The sequence below is a fragment of the Bombyx mandarina genome, chromosome 25 (assembly GCF_030267445.1).
Source record: "Bombyx mandarina strain Sakado chromosome 25, ASM3026744v2".
NCBI classification, from domain to species: domain Eukaryota; kingdom Metazoa; phylum Arthropoda; class Insecta; order Lepidoptera; family Bombycidae; genus Bombyx; species Bombyx mandarina.
The window spans coordinates 5,476,320-5,502,606 of record NC_143231.1 but is presented as its reverse complement, the minus strand read 5'-3'; the positions used below and the strand labels follow the sequence as shown (position 1 = coordinate 5,502,606).

General features: G+C 30.9%; 2 protein-coding genes and 3 long non-coding RNA genes across 10 annotated transcripts; 2 read left to right on the top strand and 3 right to left on the bottom strand.

The window, feature by feature from the left end:
* Positions 1-291: 291 nt before the first annotated feature.
* On the bottom strand, positions 292-2,797 carry LOC149499839 (uncharacterized). Of its 2 annotated transcripts, XR_016325408.1 has the most exons (4): positions 2,720-2,797; positions 2,472-2,543; positions 1,896-2,016; positions 292-1,804 (listed from the first exon to the last, which is right to left on the bottom strand). It is a non-coding gene; the product is annotated as an uncharacterized LOC149499839 (long non-coding RNA). The 2 variants fall into 2 exon arrangements; XR_016325407.1 differs by lacking the exon at positions 2,720-2,797 and having other exon boundaries at positions 2,472-2,712.
* A 1,745-nt stretch (positions 2,798-4,542) lies between these two features.
* Positions 4,543-5,610, top strand: LOC114244257 (uncharacterized). The gene is made up of 2 exons (XR_016325406.1): positions 4,543-4,767; positions 5,257-5,610. It is a non-coding gene; the product is annotated as an uncharacterized LOC114244257 (long non-coding RNA).
* A 1,100-nt stretch (positions 5,611-6,710) lies between these two features.
* LOC149499838 (uncharacterized) lies at positions 6,711-9,148 on the bottom strand. 3 transcript variants are annotated; one of them, XR_016325404.1, is made up of 3 exons: positions 8,574-9,148; positions 8,146-8,392; positions 6,711-7,656 (listed from the first exon to the last, which is right to left on the bottom strand). It is a non-coding gene; the product is annotated as an uncharacterized LOC149499838 (long non-coding RNA). The 3 variants fall into 3 exon arrangements; XR_016325405.1 differs by having other exon boundaries at positions 8,719-9,148; XR_016325403.1 differs by having other exon boundaries at positions 8,146-9,148.
* Positions 9,149-9,312: 164 nt separating this feature from the next.
* LOC114245827 (adipocyte plasma membrane-associated protein hemomucin) lies at positions 9,313-26,269 on the top strand. 3 transcript variants are annotated; one of them, XM_089738593.1, is made up of 8 exons: positions 9,313-9,349; positions 18,125-18,200; positions 18,487-18,628; positions 21,725-21,933; positions 22,217-22,505; positions 22,616-22,809; positions 23,746-23,963; positions 24,181-25,445. In XM_089738593.1, the coding sequence occupies exons 3-8, from the start codon at positions 18,504-18,506 to the stop codon at positions 25,285-25,287; spliced, it is 2,142 nt and encodes a 713-aa protein (XP_089594719.1). In that variant the 5' UTR covers positions 9,313-9,349; positions 18,125-18,200; positions 18,487-18,503; the 3' UTR covers positions 25,288-25,445. The 3 variants fall into 3 exon arrangements, with proteins under 3 accessions (XP_089594719.1, XP_089594718.1, XP_089594720.1); XM_089738592.1 differs by lacking the exon at positions 9,313-9,349 and having other exon boundaries at positions 18,103-18,245; positions 24,181-26,269; XM_089738594.1 differs by lacking the exon at positions 9,313-9,349 and having other exon boundaries at positions 18,105-18,200.
* On the bottom strand, positions 22,791-23,806 carry LOC114245829 (transmembrane emp24 domain-containing protein 5). Its single transcript, XM_028178127.2, has one exon. It carries the CDS (start codon positions 23,580-23,582, stop codon positions 22,848-22,850), a length of 735 nt encoding a protein of 244 aa, XP_028033928.2. The 5' UTR covers positions 23,583-23,806; the 3' UTR covers positions 22,791-22,847.
* Positions 26,270-26,287: the final 18 nt, after the last annotated feature.

Genomic DNA, 26,287 nt, shown 5'->3' with positions numbered 1-26,287 from the left:
ATTAGAGATAGATGCGCAACTCTCATTTTTATTTTTGCTTTAGTTAAAGCCCGGTCCAGCAGGCGTCGCTACGGTCGATTATTAGTCTCCCTACCCCCCACCAGGTGGCTTTTTTAGTAATTTTAATATTTTTAATAACTCTCTTTATGAAAAAATCTTATCGTTTAGAATCGCTGGAATTCCCGGTAGTACTTATGAGATATTAAGGAATGTTTGATTGTGTTCAGCATTCTAATCGATAAGATCTTTTCATACAGAGAGAAAACAGTTTTTTAAAATAAAAAGCTGTAATTCTCTGTAAGCTATTTAATTTCCCTATATTACAAACAATTTTCGGTTAAAAGATTGTATGAACGTACAATTGTATAAAACTTCGAATAACAATAACTCCTCTAGATTAATCCTACTAGCGTACTTATTAACATTAAATCGAAAGTTATCTAAAAGTTAATTAAGTCTAGATAATCAAATCATTCAATGTCAATTAAGTCATTTGTGCGAAATATAAACATGTCAGCTTTCCATTATAAACATAGTAGACAATTTGAATTAAATTTAATAAATTTGTTTCTTAATGATAGCAGTTCTTGCTTAAAGTTGATCGTGACAGATCATGACCTTGTATGAAAATATTACATCTATAAATACTACCTATGCTTCGTCATACAATAATTGTCATTTAAACTAGCATTGTAGAGATAATACACACACTAAAGTGAATACTAAATTATTCTTAGCATTCTTATAAACATTTAGAAATTTAAGAAACGATTAACCCACAATCATGTTCATAACATGTGACATTTTGTTCTGCACAAACGTTTTGTTACATGATTTGAAAAACAAAAAAAAACAAAAAATGTTTAAAAAATGTAATGATGATTTAAAGTACTCTTAAATATTGATAGTTTGTACTTAATGACACTTATAGTAATCTTAGACATGATTACAATAGTTATACTTTTATTCTTTAACTAAATTATTTCTATTCTGACGTTTCTGATGCTTTAGCTTTGGTAATACTAGATGAAACAAACAGCAGATTGAAAGAAAATCATCTTAAAGTTAATTACATTCATTACAAACCATTAGTTTGCATTTTGTTACAAAAGAAACTGATGTTCGTTACATGCAAATGAATTATAAACATACACATGCAAACATAAAATGTAAATTTATCTTTTAATCCAAATTAAATGTACATTAATATTACATCTAAATAATAGAAAGGGTCTCGAAAATTTTTATTGCACTCAACAGCAGACGAGCACACAACCCGGCTCATGATAAGTGGTCACCAGTGCTTATAAACTTCAGCAGTGTCATAGGGGTTGCTGTCTATCACTTAAGTTTTAATATTATTAATATACTCAGTCACAAGCATATTGATTTCACATAATGAAAATGTAAGAAACATAATCATGTTTGGGCATTTTCATTTATATCTGCTCATACAGAAAACACAAGTTAGCAAATATATTCCACAGTTAATCTAAATAATTGCAAATAATGCTTTTGAAGATCGTTGACTTTTGATCATTAATTAAAATCATCTTCTCGTAGAATTTACAAAAGCTCATTTACAAAAATTTATATCAGTATTTCATATATTACTAACTTACTAATTACAACTATTCAAACGTAATAGTATAACTATAAGAACTAAACAACCTATTTTAAAACAAAATTGGCATCAATTTAGTTCTTATGAACTATTTCATCTATTAATTTATAAATTATAAACATATTTAAAAAAATTAAGATCCCTTGTGAGTTCACATTCCTTGCTGAATCAGTTTCTCTTCTGAAACGGAGAAACAAAGTATCTTAAGTATGTAACAAATATTGAAAAAATACGACCATGAAAAATTTAGTGTTAATGTAATCATACTTACAAATTAATATATTACATAACACATTCTGGTTCAAATATAGTGCATCAATCTTTTCATGTTTCAGACATTTTAGTGCTCCTTATAATTTTTCCATAAAATTTTGTCATTATCAAACCTTTGTCTACAAAAATAAAAACATTATTTTATATTGGGTAGAAGGATGAACGTGGTCACAGGCCACTTGGTGTAACTTGGTTATCAAACACCAGGAAACAAAATGTGAATGCCATCATCTAACTTTGGATGTGAGATCAATTGTGCTGTATTTTATTTAAACAGGAAAGCATGACTGATTGATCATTCCAAAAAACTAGTTCGGGCCCACTTGACAATAAGCATATAATACGCTGAGTTGCAAAACATAAATACTTCCACCCACTCGAGACAATTTTATTATCTGAGGTGTGTGTGTGATAGTACGAGACTTAACACCGACTGTTTTAATCAAACTTAACATATATGATAGCTAGGGAGCAGAAATAGGAAGGACCATTAGTTGGTGCTAATTCATTTAATTATATTATGAATAATAATTCTGTTAGCAAATAATATACCGGGAAAATAGTGTAAACTCACCGTTATCAAGGCATCCGAAATAGCATTTCATTTTCGATCTTCGAGGCATGCTGATTTTTAATAATAAACTTTCTGTAAGAAACGAAAATAGTTACACAGGCTTACAAAACGCTAACGAAGAAAAAAGTATTGGAACCAAGTTATGTCTAAAGAGAATTCAAAACAGAGTTTCTCAATGTCTAATCGTCTAATATTCTCATAAAGCTAAAAGATGCTCTAAATTAATACTACAACGTAAAATAACTCACACCAAGACCAAAAAAAACGATTTAAAAAATTAAATCGTTACGACATTTTGAAAACTTTTTTTTTTTTTTTTGAGATTTTTTACGGCCTTGGAATTTTGAAAACTTCAAAGCAGTGTTTCCACTTAAGTTTTTTTTAACACATTTTACCCTAGTTTCTTTTGAATTTATCCCTAAAATTTCCTAGACAACTTTCATAAATCCTTTATATAGAAAGCATAAATAAAATACAGAAAATAAACCACAGCATATTATTTAATGTAGGTATATATAATATAAACGCCCCCAGAAGATCATAGATCTATAGGATTAGAATTTTCAAGGAAGTCGACGCATTTCTTTTATATTCTTTTGCTGCACGCAACCTAACACTGTTCGGTTCTAAAATTGAGCAATTGTTTGCTGGCAAAGTTGGGAACTTTCTATGAAGCAAGCCGTTCAGGGTTTCATTAGAAAGCCTGTTTCTTTTGTCAGTTTTTACATTTGAGAACACTGAATAATCTTTCCACCTCAGTCTTTGAAGAAGGAACTGCTAGCAAAAGTGAAATGACAATTACAAGGTTTTCGTAAATGAAATTACCATGATAATCTTTCATGGTACATGAAGTACCTGTATATTACAATACAAGTAAGTTCTGGTGACATCAACGAAAATAGGTAAATAAAAGTTTGGCGGATTATACTTATTGGGATTCTGGGGAATCCCTAAGAAAAAAGCAGTGGCTTAATCTATGATTTACTTTACTAGAGGGTTACTGTTGAATCAAACCTTCTTAATAGTTTTTATACACAACTCTGTTTTATTCTTTTACTTGTCAACTCGACTTAATGTCATTCTCTCTCCATAAAATAAAATGTTCATTGTTTTACTTTAAAAACCGTTTATTTTAAAATTCACAACAGTTACTAGTATAGGCTTTGCTTTTTATATTTTTTAAATTGTCTTTATCATCCAAAATATCAGCTATTTTTCCCTAAAAAAGGGAGAATTCCCTAAAAATGGAAGCACTGCTTCAAAGTACGCTAACCTTTTTAGGTGAATGAAGTTAGCCCCTCAAAAAAATTTTTTTTTCCTGTTTTCTACTTATTTTCTATTAATTCGTTTGTTCATCATTTGTTCTTGATTGTTCACTGTTAATAATTGTTTGTTCCCCATTAATTTATTTTAAAAAAAATATTAAAAATATATCTAAAAGTTAGCCCCTCGATTGCAATTTTTAATATTTTTTCGTCCTTAATTACTCGTAAATATTCATTTTCGATTGTTCTTATATAAAATACGTTTGTTCTCTTTCGAAATTACTCATTTTTTGTTTAATTAATTGTATTAGTTGAATAAATGTATACAAAATATGTGTACTGCGCATGCCACAAGTGTATAATCTATGGCGCATGCGTCAACTATAATGCCTAAACTTTCTACGCGGTTTTAATCGTGAAAAAAAAACAATTATAAATCCTGAAGGATCAATTAATTGGTATACAGTTTAATTAAAAAAATTAAAAAATAAATAAATAAAATAATGTGCATTCGCGTAAAGTTAGCCCAAATACATTTTTTCCATCCTCCTATATACCTATCGCTATGAAGGTATAAAAAAGATAGGTTAAGAGTTCAGATAGGTAATATAAACAAATAAGTAAATATGTTCATTATTTATCTTTCAAGAGATAATGTAGGTATACATTATAATAACATTTTGACACAGTCGAAATTATATTCCTAACATTAGTAAAATAAAATTTTAATATTTTTTTTATAGGTTATGTATTAAAATTGTTGGAAAATTATTTCATGTTTTAGCTGGAAAACGACATGGAGAATTATATGCAATACAACATAATGAGCTCCATCAAATGAATTCGAATGAAACCAAACTGTTTACCATCCAAATTCGATTGTCGGGCAGATAGAAAACGAAAATTCACTCATAGTGAACCTCGGCCTGCATTTGTGAAACGGCAAAGACTCACTATTATCAAGGAAATTGAAGAGACGACTAAAAATGAGATGTGTCGTATTATTATACCTTTGCCATCTTGTAGTCAAGGTAGGTGTAACTGTCAATAATTAGTTACACTCACAGCTGATCTCCTAATCAAATAACAATATCAGAAAAAATGAGAATAGTTAGTTAGTTAGTGGAAGTAGCCAAAATGGGCAAGTGGATCTCAGTTCCTATTACATAAGGTACTAGGAAGTTTGTGAAAATGAAAATTTATCACAGTGTAATATCACTTACTTACTTTAACAGTGAAGGAAAACATTGTGATGAAACCTGCACACCTAAATGTTCTTAGGATTTTCTTAGGTGTGTAATCCACCAACCAGCACTAGGCCAGCGTGGTGGACTAAGGCCTAAAAACCCTCTCAATGGTAGTGAAGGCCAGTGTCCAGCAAGGGGATATATTATATGGGCTGATGATGATGACTAGGAAGTTAAATACTACTACTACTACTACGACAGTACACATATAATCCTATATATTTACAAACTATACGTTTGTTGGAAATTGCTAACATTATTTCATATTTCCAGATGTCCAGCCACTTGAAAATAGGTGTAGTAATGACAAAGCTATCCAAGTAGCTCCAGCACAGGAACACAAAGGCAAGGCAAGTGTGTATTGCCACATCACCCCTTAATATATCTGAAGCAAGTATAAGTAAACAATCAGAACCAGCAAAAAAAAAACTTGTTCCTGAGGACAAATTTGACAGTGATGAGTCAAATGCACCAGCAACAGAAGGATCAACTGTTGACTATGGGTTATAGAAGAAGATTAATTCATATTTATTTAAATTAATATTAATGAATATTAATTTAAATTATCATGCAAAATTCGTGGTCAAAACATATGTGTATTTTATAAATAAATATTCATTCTCAGTATTAATGTTGTTTTAATCATCGATTGAAAAATTGGTTCTTAATGAATTTAGTTGGAGCTAAATGCTGCTTGGAGCTTAATACTTTCGAATAACATAAACACGTGACTTTAAGCATAAACATATTTTTAGGTAAATACTTTATTTAGCTTTGCTGGATTTATCTAAGATTTCGACATACCAAAATTTCATACAGGAACGACAGATAGATAGCTATCTGATTGAATACCCTTGTAGAATTGAGCTTCGAAGAAAAGTTTATTCTTATTCTTTATTAGACTTTATTCTAGTTGCAGTGTCGGTTAGAGAAGCTGTGCAAGCTTCTCTAACCGATACTGCATAGAATAAATAGTCATTATAATTATAAAATATATTTCTGTTTACATACCATACAATTTTCATAGTTCAAATATGAATTTGGATTGATATGAATTTATTTCGATTATCAAAATAATTTGTATTAAACATTTATATTTCCTCAAAATTTCTATTTTTATAATAATGACTGTGACCACCCCATAAATCACAAAATTAAAAATATTAAAGATAACTTATTTTTAAATCATATATTAAAAATTATAAACAGATCGCGAATTAAAATATTATATTATGCCTATCATTCTTAAATAATTCAGTAATGAATTTTCGCATCGCCGCGCCGTATATAATTAATATGAATAATAGGGTATTGCCCACTGTGCTAAAAAAAACATAAATTATGTTTTTTTGATAGATCTACAAACAAGCAAGTGAGTAATGCTATGTTTCCATAAATAAAAAGGCAAAAAAAAATTAAAGAAAGATATTATGCACAAGTTCAAATGCATATGTATTGTGCTAAAAGTAAAACTTGCTACTTTTGTGTAGCATCCAGCAACTTTGAAAAAAATAATCAGGTCACTATAATTAGTAGGTATTGATTTTGATTCCGAGTAAGTTGCACAGTTGTTAGATAATGTAGTTTCTTTTTGGAAGAATAACAATTTTCTAATCTTACAAAAAATGTAATGTTAAATATTTAAAAAAAACTTTATACCTATTTTCCTTTTAGGGAGTACAAAATATTGATGTGTACAAAGTGAATGTGATTTAATAAAAATAATATTTCAATTTAAATTATGTTTTATTAAAAATTATTCTTAACATACAGGTACAAAGGTTACATAACATTAATATTTATTCCTTTTCATATATATAAGCCCATATTTAGCACATTTGTGGAAAACAGAATCAAAATAATAATGAGTTGCTAGCCATAGAAGACAGCATAAAAGTCTTATTAAAATCTGTTCAGTAGTTTTTGAATGAAGAGTGAAAATACTTACAAAACTTCCTATTTATAAGTAAGGATTACTTATTTAATTAAAGAGTTTTGTAGGTGGCAAACTATCTAAAAACTTTCTATTTTCCACCAAGTTGACATCAATTATCCTTCCTGCATATATATTTTTTGTATTGTTTTTTTTATAGTCTAACAAGGGGTGATATTACATTTGCAATTTCTGGGAGTTTGTTGAAAAATATATTGCTTGCTTGACTTACAGATAAATCGAAATCATCAGCCAATTGAGAGAATGTTCTATTTAATGTTATTCTCATCAGACATAATATAATATTTTGTTCAGAAACATTTGTATGTTTCTCAATCAAGCCTATTATGAAACATAATTCTTGTGGAAGACCAATATATAAACGTTGTTTATTTTTCACTTTAGATAAAGTTGTTAACACATTCATTTTTTCAACTTTTTAGTCTTCTTGAGAGCTATAGTCTGAAGTGCACAAGTCTTTGATGGAGTGGAGATATAGAGAGATAACTCAAAGTCAACAGTTGATCCTTCTGTTGCTGGTGCATTTGACTCATCACTGTCAAATTTGTCCTCAGGAACAACAGTTTTTTTTTTGCTGGTTCTGATTGTTTACTTATACTTGCTTCAGATATATTAAGGGGTGATGTGGCAATACACACTTGCCTTGCCTTTGTGTTCCTGTGCTGGAGCTACTTGGATAGCTTTGTCATTACTACACCTATTTTCAAGTGGCTGGACATCTGGAAATATGAAATAATGTTAGCAATTTCCAACAAACGTATAGTTTGTAAATATATAGGATTATATGTGTACTGTCGTAGTAGTAGTAGTAGTGTTTAACTTCCTAGTCATCATCATCAGCCCATATAATATATCCCCTTGCTGGACACTGGCCTTCACTACCATTGAGAGGGTTTTTAGGCCTTAGTAAACCACCCTGGCCTAGTGCTGGTTGGTGGATTACACACCTACGAAAATCCTAAGAACATTTAGGTGTGCAGGTTTCATCACAATGTTTTCCTTCACTGTTAAAGTAAGTAAGTGATATTACACTGTGATAAATTTTCATTTTCACAAACTTCCTAGTACCTTATGTAATAGGAACTGAGATCCACTTGCCCATTTTGGCTACTTCCACTAACTAACTAACTATTCTCATTTTTTCTGATATTGTTATTTGATTAGGAGATCAGCTGTGAGTGTAACTAATTATTGACAGTTACACCTACCTTGACTACAAGATGGCAAAGGTATAATAATACGACACATCTCATTTTTAGTCGTCTCTTCAATTTCCTTGATAATAGTGAGTCTTTGCCGTTTCACAAATGCAGGCCGAGGTTCACTATGAGTGAATTTTCGTTTTCTATCTGCCCGACAATCGAATTTGGATGGTAAACAGTTTGGTTTCATTCGAATTCATTTGATGGAGCTCATTATCTTGTATTGCATATAATTCTCCATGTCGTTTTCCAGCTAAAACATGAAATAATTTTCCAACAATTTCAATACATAACCTATAAAAAAAATATTAAAATGTTATTTTACTAATGTTAGGAATATAATTTCGACTGTGTCAAAATGTTATTATAATGTATACCTACATTATCTCTTGAAAGATAAATAATGAACATATTTACTTATTTGTTTATATTACCTATGTGAACTCTTAACCTATCTTTTTTATACCTTCATAGCGATAGGTATATAGGAGGATGGAAAAAATGTATTTGGGCTAACTTTACGCGAATGCACATTATTTTATTTATTTATTTTTTAATTTTTTTAATTAAACTGTATACCAATTAATTGATCCTTCAGGATTTATAATTGTTTTTTTTTCACGATTAAAACCGCGTAGAAAGTTTAGGCATTATAGTTGACGCATGCGCCATAGATTATACACTTGTGGCATGCGCAGTACACATATTTTGTATACATTTATTCAACTAATACAATTAATTAAACAAAAAATGAGTAATTTCGAAAGAGAACAAACGTATTTTATATAAGAACAATCGAAAATGAATATTTACGAGTAATTAAGGACGAAAAAATATTAAAAATTGCAATCGAGGGGCTAACTTTTAGATATATTTTTAATATTTTTTTTAAAATAAATAAATGGGGAACAAACAATTATTAACAGTGAACAATCAAGAACAAATGATGAACAAACGAATTAATAGAAAATAAGTAGAAAACAGGAAAAAAAAATTTTTTTGAGGGGCTAACTTCATTCACCTAACCTTTTTTATTGAGTCAGAACTCGTATCTGCCATCTAGTGAGTTTATTAGTTCATTAAGGCCAAATCGTTTCAAAAATGACCTCGCCGGTTCCTAAAGATGACGCTAGTTGAATGTTCTTTTCCTTTGTATGGGAGTTGCACCCCCCTGGTTCAAACTTCAAGAAAAATAAAAAGTAGTGGTGGTCAGGGGGGTGCAACTCCCATACAAAGAAAAAGAACATTCAACTAGCGCCATCTTTAGGAACCGGCGAGGTCATTTTTGAAACGTTTTGGCCTTAATGAACTAATAAACTCACTAGATGGCAGATACGAGTTCTGACTCAATAAAAATGTTAGCGTACTTTGAAGCAGTGCTTCCACTTTTAGGGAATTCTCCCTTTTTTAGGGAAAATAGCTGATATTTTGGATGATAAAGACAATTTAAAAAATACCAGGATTTAGGATATTTCGGGGTAAAAAGCAAAGCCTATACTAGTAACTGTTGTGAATTTTAAAATAAACGATAATTAAAGTAAAACAATGAACATTTTATTTTATGGAGAGATAATGACATTAAGTCGAGTTGACAAGTAAAAGAATATAACAGAGTTGTGTATAAAAACTATAAAGAAGGTTTGATTCAACAGTAACCCTCTAGTAAAGTAAATCATAGATTAAGCCACTGCTTTTTTCTTAGGGATTCCCCAGAATCCCAATAAGTATAATCCGCCAAATTTTTATTTACCTATTTCGTTGTTGTCACCAGAACTTACTTGTATTGTAATATACAGGTACTTCATGTACCATGAAAGATTATCATGGTAATTTCATTTACGAAAACCTTGTAATTGTCATTTCACTTTTGCTAGCAGTTCCTTCTTCAAAGACTGAGGTGGAAAGATTATTCAGTGTTCTCAAATGTAAAAACTGACAAAAGAAACAGGCTTTCTAATGAAACCCTGAACGGCTTGCTTCATAGAAAGTTGGGAATGCCAGCAAACAATTGCTCAATTTTAGAACCGACCAGTGTTAGGTTGCGTGCAGCAAAAGAATATAAAAGCAATGCGTCGACTTCCTTGAAAATTCTAATCCTATAGATCTATGATCTTCTGGGGGCGTTTATATTATATATTTTCTGTATTTTATTTATGCTTTCTATATAAAGGATTTATGAAAGTTGTTTAGGGAATTTTAGGGAAAATTTCAAAAGAAACTAAGGTAAAATGTGGTAAAAAAAAAAAAAAAAAGTTTTCAAAATGTCGTAACGCTTTAATTTTTTAAATCGTTTTTTGTTTGGTCTTGGTTTGAGTTATTTTACGTTGTAGTATTAATTTAGAGCAACTTTTAGCTTTGTGAGAATATTAGACGATTAGACATTGAGAAACTCTGGTTTGAATTCTCTTTAGACATAACTTGGCTCCAATACTTTTTTCTTCGTTAGCGTTTCGTAAGCCTGTGTAACTATTCTCATTTCTTACAGAAAGTTTATTATTAAAAATCAGCATGCCTCTAAGATCGAAAATGAAATGCTATTTCGGATGCCTTGATAACGGTGAGTTTACACTATTTTCCCGGTATATTATTTGCTAACAGAATTATTATTCATAATATAATTAAATGAATTAGCACCAACTAATGGTCCTTCCTATTTCTGCTGCCTAGCTATCATATATGTTAAGTTTTGATCAAAACAGTCGGTATTAAGTCTCGTACTATCACACACACACCTCAGATAATAAAATTGTCTCGAGTGGGTGGCAGTATTTATGTTTTGCAACTCAGCGTATTATATGCTTATTGTCAAGTGGGCCCGAACTAGTTTTTTGGAATGATCAATTAAAGACTAGCTACTAAAAACTTATATTGTCTTAATTTTACATATTTCAAGGTCCCTTCCATACATTTCCGAATCCACAAAGTTTGATAATAGAACAAATTGAGAGATTTAATAAATGGAAATCTGTACTAAGTGCAGAATCTCAGGAAAAGGGTGAAAAATACATATATAACAACATTCGTCTTTGCAACAGACATTTTGAAAAGTGCTTTATACTACCATCAAATAGACTTACTCAAAATTCAGTCCCAACATTATTTCTTGGTAAATCGTAATAATTAATATTACACCTTATATTTATGTAGTAAAACCAAGATTTGTCATTATTTTCTGATAATAAAATACTTCAATAAAAGTAGGTAGTATTGATAGATAAAAATATAAATAAAGGGTATGGGATTATTATCCTTTATATATTTACAATTGTAATTATTTTTAGTATATGAGAATGTAAGTGGAAATTTGTTAGAAGTTATAAGAGTGTGGATAGAGATTAGTGTAGATGTAATTATAGAATGAAAATATTATAATTATTATAACAATATTAATTGTTTTGCTTGTAAATATTTCAGGACTAAATTATGCAGCTCACATTGAAATTGATCAGCCACAGTTGTTGAGTGGAATTGTGCCGCCTTCAAGTATGAACAATATGATAAAACTTGAAAGTGTATCATACAGAAGTAGGTGCCAATATCTGTATCTTTTAATAAACTGCTCTAATACTGAACACAAAATTATTCATGCAAAAAACCACATTTGGATAGTTTGTCTAGTATATTTGATTTTGAATATTATACACTTTTCTTTTCAGCCTTGAAGAAGAGCTCAAATTCTAATTTGACATATTTGAAATTGATGTCACAAGTAAAAGTGTTAAAGGATAAATGTAGAAAGCAAAGAGATGATATTAAAATGGCAAAGAAGCTTTCAAGGACTAAAGTTTTTCTTAAATACATAGATAAATTACCTGAACCTATAAATCTTTTTACAAAGATGCAATTAAAAAATGCATCTAAGCCTAGAGGGAGGAGATTTTCTCTAAATGAGAAAATTATGTCATTAACTATTCTAAAGCAGAGTCCGAAGGCATATAATTATTTAAGACAGATGTTTGTTTTACCATCAAAACGAAGCCTTCAGACTTTGCTTAGTTTATTTTCTGTCAAACCGGGTTTGAATCTACACATTTTAAAAGATTTACAATCTGCAGTGAGGCTAATGCCTGACGAGAAAAGAATTGTGAATCTAATGTTTGATGAAATATCACTTTGTCCTGGAGTGACCTATGATCCTGATACAGATGCAGTGATAGGATTTGAGGATATGGGATCTAATAGTAGGAATAAAACTCTGGCTGACCATGCACTTGTATTTATGATTAAGAGTGTCAAAAGTAAATGCAAACAACCCATTTGTTTTACTTTTTGTAAAAGTTCAACAAAAGCTATACACCTAAAAAACCTCATAAAAAATATTGTGCTAGAATTACAAAACATTGGTTTTATTGTTATTACAGTTATTTGCGATCAAGCCAGGACAAATGTCAACGCACTAAAGAACTTACATCAGGATACAAGGGAGAAATATTTGAAGGAAGGACATGGAGATTACATAGAAAAAGCCATTGAAATTGGCGGAAAAAAAATATTTCCTCTATTTGATCCACCACATTTATTGAAAGGTGTGAGAAATAATTTACTGATCAAAGATGCTTTATTTGTGCAGGATGGTGTCATGAAGCGAGCAAAATGGGATCATATTAGAATGTTGTTGGATGTGGATGATGGTGATGACGAAATTAGATTAGTCAATAAACTGACGGAAGCACATGTTATTAAAGAAAAGATCCCAAAAATGAAAGTGAAATTTGCTGCACAAATATTCAGTCAAAGAGTCTCATCAGCTATGAGATTCCTTGCAAGTGAGTGTTGTATATGATTTTTTAAATTCAATTTCATTTATGTACAATCAAATTTTTTTTAGTAGATGTACTACTTATATATATGATTTAGCTGAAAACTATTTAATTGATTATGTTAAGAAATTTACGTTTTTCTCCTGAATAATTCTTGTCAAAGCATTAAATTGCTGTTACGCTTAACCTCGCTTCATTTATAATGTAGTGAACACAGAAACAAATTAATAATTTAAGTATTTCTTCTCTTTTCAGAACACAAAATACTTCCTGAGGAGTGTTCACAGACTGCTGACTTCCTTTTAATTTTTGACAAATTATTTGATTCATTTAATGGTCATTCTTATCAAAATTCTCCAAAACAATACAAAAACTGCTTAAAAAGAAATTCTCCTCATTTTAATTTATGGCATGATTTACTGCCTATATTAGAGTCTATTAAATTCGAATCAGTAGTTATAAAAAATAATGTAGTAAATATTAAACACGAGTCAATTCCTTCAATCCAAAACTGGATCCATAACATCAAAGTATTTAAAGAATTGTGGCATCATTTAAATCAATACCACAATATCTGCAATTTACTTACTAGGAATTTCAATCAAGATCCATTGGAGAATTTCTTTAGTAGTATTCGAAGTAACGGTTTTAGAAATATTAATCCTAATTGTAGTCAATTTATTAGTGCTTTTAAAACATTGCTCATTAATAATTTTAGTTCACCTCATTCTCTAGGAGCGAATTGTGAGAAAGACAACAATAATCCAATGAAAATCTTTACAAAGTTTTTCAATCAGAAGTCTGATGACATTCCCAAAATAGATTATTCTTTTGATATTGACCACCTGATATTAGTAGTGGGTCAATTAAAAAGTAGCGATTGTTTAATTTATGCTGAATCAAAGAAATATGTATCAGGATATATTATAAAAAAATGTAAATCAAAGATTTTTACTGGATGTACTGCTTGCATGCATGATTTAGCTGAAAACAATTTAGACATTAATTCCTTTATCTACGAGATTGATTACACTAAGAAATCTTTGTTTCATCCCAATCACAATTTTATCAATTTAATGAACAATATTTATTATACAATTGTTGCATGTTTACGTCTTTCTCCCGAATCATCCTTTTTAAAGCATAAAATTGCTGTTGCGCTTAATCTCGCTTGTGATTATAGTTTTATTACGTGTAAGGAACACAAAACCAAATTAATTAATTTTATTAATGATCTTGCAATTAGATTAATAATATATAGCTGGTGTACTGGTGTAAATCGTATTTTGCATGGGAAAATTTCGAAATTTGATAAGAATGACCTGGTGAAAGTACAAGCCTTTGATTATTATAATAAAAAATATAAAAAATAAATGATTTTGTTGAATTAGCTTGGTTAATATAATTATAAATTATTTTGATTTCTTGGTGGTAAAATGAAATAGAATATTTTTGCAGAAAAGCATGAAAGCATTCTGCAGAATGGACAGCAGCGTTTTATGAGTACTATACAAGAATACTACAACTCCTGACTGGAATATAAATGGTTGAGGTAGGGCATATTGTATAGTCATACCGATATGTATCCCCATCTTGCCTGTTTCTGTCGGGAAGCAGTCATGCTTTCCTGTTTAAATAAAATACAGCACAATTGATCTCAGATCCAAAGTTAGATGATGGCATTCACGTTTTGTTTCCTGGTGTTTGATAACCAAGTTACACCAAGTGGCCTGTGACCACGTTCATCCTTCTACCCAATATAAAATAATGTTTTTATTTTTGTAGACAAAGGTTTGATAATGAAAAATTTTTATGGAAAAATTATAAGGAGCACTAAAATGTCTGAAACATGAAAAGATTGATGCACTATATTTGGACCAGAACGTGTTATGTAATATATTAATTTGTAAGTATGATTACATTAACACAAAATTTTTCATGGTCGTATTTTTTCAATATTTGTTACATACTTAAGATACTTTGTTTCTCCGTTTCAGAAGAGAAACTGATTCAGCAAGGAACGTGAACTCACAAGGGATCTTAATTTTTTAAAAATATGTTTATAATTTATAAATTAATAATTGAAATAGTTCATAAGATCTAAATTGATGCCAATTTTGTTTTAAAATAGGTTGTTTAGTTCTTATAGTTATAGTATTACGTTTGAATAGTTGTTGTAATTAGTAAGTTAGTAATATATGAAAATACTGATATAAATTTTTGTAAATTCTACGAGAAGATGATTTTAATTAATGATCAAAAGTCAATGGTCTTCAAAAGCATTATTTGCAATTATTTAGATTAACTGTGGAATATATTTGCTAAGTTGTGTTTTCTGTATGAGCATATCTAAATGAAAATGCCCAAACATGATTACGTTTCTTACATTTTCATGATGTGAAATCAATATGCTTGTGACTGAGTATATTAATCTTCGATCAATAATACTACTAGATTCGCGATTAGCGCTTCAAAAACGGCCCGAAAAATAAGACCACAAATAAATTTGTGGTCTTATTTCAAATTAGTATGGTCCAATCATAGCCAACACTAAGACGTCAAAACGCTGCACTGCGCGTTCAAAAACTGAGTAAAAAACCACCGTAACACCAAGGTTTTGGAAGGAATATCTTTTTTTGGTAAATTTATATTATTAAGTGTTTTTCATAAAATAATAAACACAATTATATTGTAAATAAAACACAATTTACGAATATTGTATTTGTTTGGCCAATGTTTGCAACAAGGCACCAACTATTGTAACAAACATCACCTATTCTTGAACAGGGAATGCATAGAGCAGTTTTGTTATTTTATAGTGTTATTTTTGTTTGTAGATTTCCTAGTAGCCCCTTGTCGCTGTGCACAATGGATATGTATTGTCGCGAAAGAAAGAGGAGAAGAAATATAGAACCCTTATAAAATTCTAGAATTGTTCAATGGTGGTGGCAAATCAATGCAAAAAAGTATTAAAAAAACTTTATATGTATGTGTAAATATTTTAAGCGTATATGCTGAAAAGGATTTGTTTTCTGGGGGAAACGAACACAGCCATAAAATAAGCCTAAATTAAACTGATTATAGAAAAATTCATTGATATAAGATTACATTATGTTTGTAAAAAAGAAACCGCTCATATAAAAATGACTTCTAAAAGACAGCTTTATAACAAACTGAATCTGTTTAAAGGTAATTAAACCTACATTATTGTTTTAATTACTTCTGTATAAAGAATACGTGGAAAACATGTTTCGTGTTTCCTTTCATATTTTTTTTACTTTATTCAATTTTATTTTTTATCACCTATTTGTTGTAATAGCGGCAATGTAAAATATTATCTACTACTTTTTTGAATCGGTCAAAAATAGTTGCGATCATACAAAACAAACCTAAAACAAATATGTATATTCTGCAACTCTATGTCTTTCAATACTTACTGTGTTCTGAGCATTGAAACGTAATACCAAGAACTACATCTAGTTCCACAATACAATAAGCACGAAATTTTAAACAAATATTTTTAACCTTATAAATTGGGCTTTATGTATCATTTTAGAATAAATATTTTTGTACTGATGACTTTTTATGTTCAAGTGACATTTTAAATTTATTCCATAATATTCTTTTTCTGACGAAAGGACCTAAATACATATATTTTGCAACGGTACTTAAACTTTATGTTTAAGTATTAAGGTTTATAATAAACTGAAGTCGTTAACATTATTAAACTTTTTTCTAAGAAATGAAGATGTTTTCGTGTCTGCAAACGTGGCCACTGGAGCGTCTTATTTTTGTTCCTGATCCTTAATCTAGTACTATTATTGATCGAAGATATTAATAATTTATTAAAACTTAAGTGCTAGACAGCAACCCCCTATGGCACTGCTGAAGTTTATAAACACTGGTGACCACTTATCATGAGCCGGGTTGCGTGCTCGTCTGCTGTTGAGGGCAATAAAGATTTTCGAAACCCTTTCTATTATTTAGATGTAATATTAATGTACATTTAATTTGGATTAAAAGATAAATTTACATTTTATGTTTGCATGTGTATGTTTATAATTCATTTGCATGTAACGAACATCAGTTTCTTTTGTAACAAAATGCAAACTAATGGTTTGTAATGAATGTAATTAACTTTAAGATGATTTTATTTCAATCTGCTGTTTGTTTCATCTAGTATTACCAAAGCTAAAGCATCAGAAACGTCAGAATAGAAATAATTTAGTTAAAGAATAAAAGTATAACTATTGTAATCATGTCTAAGATTACTATAAGTGTCATTAAGTACAAACTATCAATATTTAAGAGTACTTTAAATCATCATTACATTTTTTAAACATTTTTTGTTTTTTTTTTGTTTTTCAAATCATGTAACAAAACGTTTGTGCAGAACAAAATGTCACATGTTATGAACATGATTGTGGGTTAATCGTTTCTTAAATTTCTAAATGTTTATAAGAATGCTAAGAATAATTTAGTATTCACTTTAGTGTGTGTATTATCTCTACAATGCTAGTTTAAATGACAATTATTGTATGATGAAGCATAGGTAGTGTTTATAGATGTAATATTTTCATACAAGGTCTGTCACGATCAACTTAAGCAAGAACAGCTATCATTAAGAAACAAATTTATTAAATTTAATTCAAATTGTCTACTATGTTTGTAATGGAAAGCTGACATGTTTATATTTCGCACAAATGACTTAATTGACATTGAATGATTTGATTATCTAGACTTAATTAACTTTTAGATAACTTTCGATTTAATGTTAATAAGTACGCTAGTAGGATTAATCTAGAGGAGTTATTGTTATTCGAAATTTTATACAATTGTACGTTCATACAATCTTTTAACAGAAAATTGTTTGTAATATAGGGAAATTAAATAGCTTACAGAGAATTACAGCTTTTTATTTTAAAAAACTGTTTTCTCTCTGCATGAAAAGATCTTATCGATTAGAATGCTGAACACAATCAAACATTCTTTAATATCTCATAAGTACTACCGGGAATTTCAGCGATTCTAAACGATAAGATTTTTTCATAAAGAGAGTTATTAAAAATATTAAAATTACTAAAAAAGCCACCTGGTGCGGAGTAGGGAGACTAATAATCGACCGTAGCGACGCCTGCTGGACCGGGCTTTAACTAAAGCAAAAATAAAAATGAGAGTTGCGCATCTATCTCTAATATATTAAGTGTATAATCTATGGTGGTGGTAAAGTAATAGGTAAAAGTTTCGGGCCACATTTACAATTCCAAATCAAAGTCCAGAGGTGTTTTTGAGACGGAAAAGGTGTCTTATTGCTTATTATCAATTTAAACTTTAATTTAAACCAAGGTATTACACTGATGTTATTTTCGTTTACCTGATCAGCTAATTGTATATATATAATTTCATGTTTAGACCTTAAATGATTTTATTTGTGTCAATATACTCTTTAATTATTATATTATAAATACGAATGTTTTGACTTCGTAAATGAAAAAAATGCATTTATATTGATTAACAAAACATAACCTGATCTTTGTTGAAGCCTTGACTTTGAAAAATCTACATAATGTAAATTGTCAATCCTTAGTCTCAACTCGGAAGTACATGATGGGGCTAATAACAGGATTAATAAAAAGGCTGCTAAAGTTGGCATTATACATTGCAGTCTTTGCAATAGCTGTGGTGCTAATCCCGAACATTCCTCCATATACTAAATTCTCAAGCATCAAGTGAGTAAAATCTATTGTTTGATAAATAATATATTTTTTGGAAGCATAGACTGATATATAAGCAGATGCTTATCGTTCCAGTCGCACTTGTTGTTAAAATATATAAATACTTTGAATACACAACTATCTATAGTGAGCATTTGTAATAAATATACAATTAAAGGCCTGCTTCATTATTCAATAGGTGAACAGGTAATTGCTATAACTTCGTAAAAAATTACATAGCTCCCAAGTACATAAAATATGGAACTTATCACAAAAAAAGGTATAAAATAATTGTAGCATTAAGTATTTTCAGTAAAAAAAACAAGTTAGTGAACTTTCACTCCATTTTATGTAACTCATAAATTTTTTATTTTGTAAGTTTTCTATTTTAATTCCAGTACAGTTTTGTTTGTTTAATCTTCTATATATATACAGTCAAAACCGTTTGCTGCGACATTGGTTAGAACAACATGCCGGTTAACCTAGAACAAAGGTCCCGGCTGAATGCTATATGACCGCCTTATTAAAAACATTGCTTTATACGACATTGCTTATAACGACATACCTCATAAAATGACCACATTTAAGTAATATTTCGGAGAATTAGATCTGTTAGAATGACTGGCTAAGCTGTATTGTAAACAATTTGAATAGACATCCACATTTGTCTTCAATGGGTATTAAAATCAGGAAAGAATACAATAGGATTTAGTTTAGTGTAGGGTCTTTTCTAATTCTTAGAAACAAAACACGTGCATGCATTAGAGTCAAAGCCCGCTTCTTATATCTCTTCAGTTAGTTTGTTACTTATCTATACACAAGACGCACCAAAACTTTGTGGAGTTATTAGTGAAACTTGAAAAATGTTGCAATAAAAAAAAACAAATTAATATTGAAGAAAAATCGCGTATTATATCCAAGCTAGAGAGCGGAATTTCAAACAAAGACTTAGCAAAGGAATATGGTGTATCACACTCGACAATTGTAACCATTTGGAAAGAGCGATGACGATACGTTAATTAAAATGCAACGTGAATTATAAAATACCTATGCACAACAGAAGTGTTCCAAACAGACGACCATAATTACAGATTTTATGCTCACATAAAAATAATATGCATGTTGTACTTATGTGTAATAAACAAAATGTACATATGTAGTTGAATAAATATATTTTTCTGATAATTCCCAATCGATTTGTTTGTACTTGCATGATACACATTAAACATCACCGATTGTTACGACTATCGGTTTTTACGACTGAATATGAGCAGTCCCTTCGATGTCGTTATAACAGATTTTGACTGTATAAATGAATTGCTGTTCGTTAGTCTCGCTAAAACTCGAGAACGGCTGGACCGATTTGGCTAATTTTGGACTTCAATTATTTGTGGAAGTCCAGAGAAGGTTGAAAAGGTAGATAAATATCAAAATGCTCAGAATTAAATCAAAATAACAATTTTCCGGATGGATTCCTTTTGTTTGTTTTAAGTTTATTTTATACAAAAGCTTAGGTCTTTTATTTATCGATTGAGGCACTACGAAGTCTGCCGGGTCAGCTAGTGTGGAAATAAATATTAGGTCAATAATAAAATAAGTAATTAAAGAAAATATTATAATTAATGTTTAAAAATAAATTAAATGCAGTTTCTGGATGATAGCTACATTTTACTATCAGTAACTCAAGCCACACAACGAAAGATTAAATAAAATAACTTGTCATAAATATTCTTTATGCATTCTTCATACATACGTGCACAAAAAAAATTAAAAAAATTATACCATTACATGCAAAGACCATAGTTGATGCAATTTAAAGGCATGTCTCATATCTGAAGGCACTCACATTGTGGTGTAAATCAACCCAGAAAATATGTAGCTCAATACCAGGTAGACCGTGAGTTCAATTATTCAACTAGTCCAAAAAAGAACTGCTATACCAATTGTCAACCAGAAGAGCCAAATATAGATAACATATGTAATTGAAATTTATATAAAGTGCCATTTTTTTATTATACAGTCAAAATCTGTTATAACGACATCGAAGGGACTGCTCATATTCAGTCGTAAAAACCGATAGTCGTAACAACCGGTAATGTTTAATGTGTATCGTGCAAGTATAAACAAATCGATAGGGAATTATTGGAAAAATATATTTACATAATACGCGATTTTTCTTCAATATTAATTTGTTTTCTTTTTCTTTGTGACATTTTTAAAGTTTCACGAATAACTCCACAAAGTTTTGGGGCGTCTTGTGTATAGATAAGTAACAAACTAACTGAAGAAATATGAAGAAGCGGACTTTGACTACCGCATGCACGTGTTTTGTTTCTAAGAATTAGAAAAGACCCTACACTAAACTAAATCCTATTGTTTTCTTTCCTGATTTTAATAGCCATTGAAGACAAATGTGGATACCTATTCAAATTGTTTACAATACAGCTTAGCCGGTCGTTCTAACAGATCTAATTCTCCGAAATATTAGTTAAATGTGGTCGTTTTATGAGGTATGTCGTTATTACCAATGTCGTAGAAAGTAATATTTTTAATAAGGCGGTCATATGGCATTCAGCCGGGACCTTTGTTCTTGGTTATTATAACCGGCATGTTGTATTAAACGATGTCGCAGTAAACGGTTTTGACTGTATATATATTTTATAGCCTTGGGCTTCCAAAAATGTCAACTGGTCTCTCATGGTAATACAATAGTAATATTCTGTGCCTGAATTATTTTATTTGTGGAAAAGCCATATCCCAGGAGTCAAAAAGCAATAACTAACCTTTTTTTTTTTATTGCCCTTGTAGGCAGACGAGCATACGGCCCACCTGATGGTGAGTGGTTACCGTCGCCCATGGACTTCAGCAATGCCAGGGGCAGAGTCAAGCCGCTGCCTACCGCTGGCCTTGCAGTTCTTAAGTATTTTTTGATCAACAAATGTTTGTGCAAAGGTTATTTCTAATCTTAATTATGTAAAAAATAGTTATTGCACATCATTAACTAAACATATTTGTGGCGTGTCACTATTAAGATTTGATGACAGCCATGGGCTTAGAAGTTAAAATTCCTGAAGAAAAAAATCTTAATCTAAGCATTAATCCAATTTTTAGATTAGAACCCACAAAGCCTAGAACAGGTATATTGGAATCGAATGGGCTTCTAAATAATGCTGAACAACTATATAAAGGGAAATTGCTGGGACCAGAAGCATTCCAAACTTTTAATGGGGAATTGTATACTAGTTTAGCTACAGGAGAAATTGTGAAACTCACAGCTGGAGGTCATGTTACTTTTGTAACCAAAATTGGACAACCTTGCAGTAAGTGTAATAAAAAACAATTTGCACTAATACTTTTATGTTGTCAACAAAGCTATAAAGTATTGATGAGCAAATCTGCAAATTATAAGTGCAAAGCTCTTTCTGTTGAACAATATCGACTGATAATTAATAATGAAATATTGAGATACATTATAATGTTTCTCTTATTTATGCTTAGGCTACAAAACCTTATATAAATACTATTTGCTTTTAACAGATCATCATTTTATGTCTATTCCCAATTCCTTCTAAGGATATTTTTCAAAATATAATAAATTTTCAGGTGGACTTGCTTATGAACATATCTGCGGAAGACCATTAGGTTTTGTTATCGACGAGAAAACGAAAACTTTATATGTAGCTGATGCATATCATGGTATTTGGAAAGTAGATCTAATCACTGACAAGAAACAATTACTTGTGTCCCCTCGAGTAGAAATTCAAGGAAAAGTACCTAAGATATTCAACAGCATCATTCTGGATAAGAATGGGAATTTATATTGGACAGATTCTAGCGCTGATTTTTATTTAAAAGATGGTGTTTTCAGTACACTAGCTGACCCATCCGGAAGGTAAAGTTATTAAATAAAAATTATTAAAAAACAACTTTAGTAGTTATATATTTTTTTCTTAAAATGTGGTGAGATCGTGAATTTGGTAAGGATTTTTTTTAATTTCATAGGTTACTGCAATACAATACTGCGAAAAATCAAAGTAAAGTTGTCTTGGAGAACTTGTGGTTTCCAAATGGGGTTCTTGCATCCCTTGATAATCAGTTCATTGTGGTAGCCGAGACCTTCCGCTATCGATTGCTGAAGTACTACATTGATGGGCCGCATAAAGGAAACGCAGAAATATTTGTCTCTGGACTGCCAGGTAATTTATTAAAAAACCGTTCGATACTAAATCGTGTTTCAATACATTTTATCTAATCCAGTGTAAGGCTTATTGAATAACTGTTTGATCATGTAGACCTGCAGCATGCCAATGATACACATAAAGGTGATCTGGAAAGCGGACCACACATCTACGATGAACGTGTCTGCGACGGCGAGGTAGCTGTCTCGTGATTTGGCCGCACCGTATCGATCGAGCAAATGACGTGCCCTCAACACGAGTTTCAGTGTATGCAACAACGATTCCGCTATGAATTCGATGTCCAAATAATACGTTTTGCCATTTTCATCCGTTCCCATCCACTGCAGAACTTCCTCCACTATCCGCTCATTGCCTGCATCGTCGACAAAAGTAATTGGAGCCGCTTTATCTTTTTTATTTTCTGGGGCCTCTATCGAAACATAAACGAACACTAGTTTGGAGTTCAGGACGCTGTACGTGTTGTCCATGCAGAATGCATAGTCGCCGTCGTAATCCAACTCGATGATGATTGAGTTCTCGGGTTTCTTATAGTCCGAAATCAACTTGACACCGTTAGGATCGATGACGTCGAAGGAGATGTCCAAGTCTCCGTGCTGACCGTCGATCACTTGGTAAAACACTTCCAGAATATGTCCGCTTTCCCCTTTCTCAAAGAAGCACGTTCTTGATCCAGGTTCTATTCTAAAGTTGACGTCACTCTCGTATATGGCTTGAGCTAAACACAGAGCGCTCGTTATTATTGTAATAGCACACCATTTAATGAAATGCATTTTTGTAATTAATACAAGCTTAGCTCTCAACTGTGCAAAACTCAATATGTAACTGATGTATTCATAATTGTTTGTTTAGGTGTGCGCACTATGGTTTTAACTCAAGGATACAAACCTATTGTTTCATTTCAATATGTTTATTGACTTAAAATATTTCCATTAGGTACTCCAGACAATTTACGCGCGCTACCTGATGGATCTGGCATACTGGTGGGATTGTATACAATGTTCAATGATGATAATCCGCTGCTCACGAAGTCCATGTCAGAAACACCGCACGTTAGGAAGCTTATCGCTCGCTTGTACAGACTCATCGAGTTACCATTTGAATATCTAAACAAAGTCTACCCACACTTTTTATTCGACGAAATTACTTATTACGTAAGTATGATGTTAAAAATAGAAATGGCTATTATAAGCAGCAGGCGTCATCTTGATTAAATCTCTGTCATTGCTGACGTTCATGAACAACTGTGACCACTCACCATCAGATGGGCCGTACAGTCATCTACCATCCAAGGCAATAAAAGTTTCAATTTCATATAAAATAATTGTAATGACCTTTGTTTTCTCTTTCAAATCATTTGACATTTCACAGATTGGGCATTTCAAAAGCATCTCTGGATTAACTCCAGCTTTTTCTGGATTATTACAATTAGACTGGAATGGAAACATTGTAGCCTTGTACGAGAATACTGATAGTACTTTAGGGCATATAAGTGATGGCATCGTCTACAATGGAAAAATATACACTGGCTCTCCTAATAAGCAGGATTTTATAGGGGCAGTTCCTGCTCCTCCGCAACTATTGAGAGCTTTTTCTAAAACAGTAGAAACTAAAGAAATACCAAAAACGGCATCTAAAATTGAACAAACGAAACCAGTACAGAAAGAAGCTAAAGTAGAAAAAAGAGAAATTAAGACTGAAGCCCCGAAGCCTACTGAGCAGCATAAACCGACCCAAAAACAGCACGAGAAAAAACCAACGGCGGAGGCTCCACAAAAATCTCAACCAACTGTAGAACCGCCAAAACCCGCCGCTAACATCGAACCCAAAACAACATCCAAACCTGAAACAAAACCAACCCCTAAACCAAATTCACAACCATCCAAACCAGAAACTAAAACAACTAATAAACCAGAAGCTAAACCAACGCCTAAACCAGAAATTAAAACAACTCCTAAACCAGAGACTAAACCAACGCCTAAACCAGAAAGTAAAATACCTTCTAAGCCAGAGACTAAACCAACACCTAAATCAGAAACTAAAACGACTCTTAAACCAGAGACTAAACCAACGCCTAAACCAGAAACTAAAACAACGCCTAAACCAGAGGCTAAACCTACGCCTAAACCAGAGACTAAAACGATTCCTCCAACTCCTAAACCGGTAACAAAACCAACGACCAAACCAGTAACGGAATCTTCCAAGCCCGAAATAAAACAAACTCCAGATGTAAAGCCAACTCCGAAGCCTGAAATAAAGTCGTCTCAAACACATAAAACTGAAAGTGCCCAGGTACCAGACAGAAAAGAAAATCTGGTTCAAAAAGATACTCCAAAAATACGGGCAGGTGTAAAATCTGCCACACAAGAAATACCTATAAAAGAAGAGATACCATCTGACACTGCCAAGCCGAACAAGGAAACATTGAAAGTCATTAAAAAAGATGGTCCTACAGAGATTCCGAATCCTAATCTGTAGAGACCTCGTGGTTGTTTTAAATTTGAATGTGAAGGATCTCTTTGAGTAATTTTATATTTTTACTAACTAATCATTTCGTTTAGAAATTCTAAATTATTTCCAGATCAAAAATTATGTCTGAAAATCATTCCAATTTCTCATTCCTCAGTTGTAGAAAACCTAAGTAGTAATGAACATAATCGTAGATATATAATATTATACATGCGTTTATGATTGTTCACAATTTGAGTGGCCGTAATGTTTGTAGCATAATGAGAGTATTTATAGTTAGAGCGTATTTATAGTTTAACTATTTTATTATATTTTATATTTATAAAGAATGTTGTGAATTTTAAATGAATGAAAATCATGGACCAATTTTATAATCCAATTTTTATAGAATGATGGTACTGCAAGTTTTATGAAAAAAATTCGATTTAACAAATAAAAACTAACGTACAAAGGTTTAAAAAAAAACTGCAGCAAGGCGCATACTATTTTAGTACTAAAATTCGTTATATTGGTAATTTCGTTATTACCACACAGATAAAAAGTGCAGCACTTTCGAATGAGCTAACTAGTTGGAAATGCGAAGCTATTTGACAAGCTGCCATTTAAATTAAATCGAATCATTCATTACATTTGCCATCAGCTAACGACGTTTACTTTGTCGCGTATATGAGCATCAGTTATCGTTTATTACAAGGTCGCCGAAAGTTTTACAATCAATGCAAAAAAAGGATAAATAATATCACAATAATATCACACAATGTGTCATTTACCTTTAAATCATTTTTATTTTAGATACCATAGTTACCATAAATCAAGTCCTGAATCACTTTTAGGTTTAATGTACAATAATTCTAAGTTATTATAGACTTCATTGTTATTTTTTGATTTTTATCCATTTTGATTGATTTCGTATCAAAAAAAGAGCAATATAAGGGCAATAAATAAATTATTTACTAATAAATATATACCTTTGTATCAAAAAGTTTAATAATACTATTTATTGTTTTAT

Coding starts and splice junctions, on each gene's coding strand:
- LOC114245827 (XM_089738592.1), top strand. CDS start 18,504: ATGATGGGGCTAATAACAGGATTAATAAAAAGGCTGCTAAAGTTGGCA. Junction 18,629..21,724: donor ACTAAATTCTCAAGCATCAA/GTGAGTAAAATC, acceptor TCCAATTTTTAG/ATTAGAACCCACAAAGCCTA. Junction 22,810..23,745: donor ATTTGTCTCTGGACTGCCAG/GTAATTTATTAA, acceptor TATTTCCATTAG/GTACTCCAGACAATTTACGC.
- LOC114245829 (XM_028178127.2), bottom strand. CDS start 23,582: ATGCATTTCATTAAATGGTGTGCTATTACAATAATAACGAGCGCTCTG.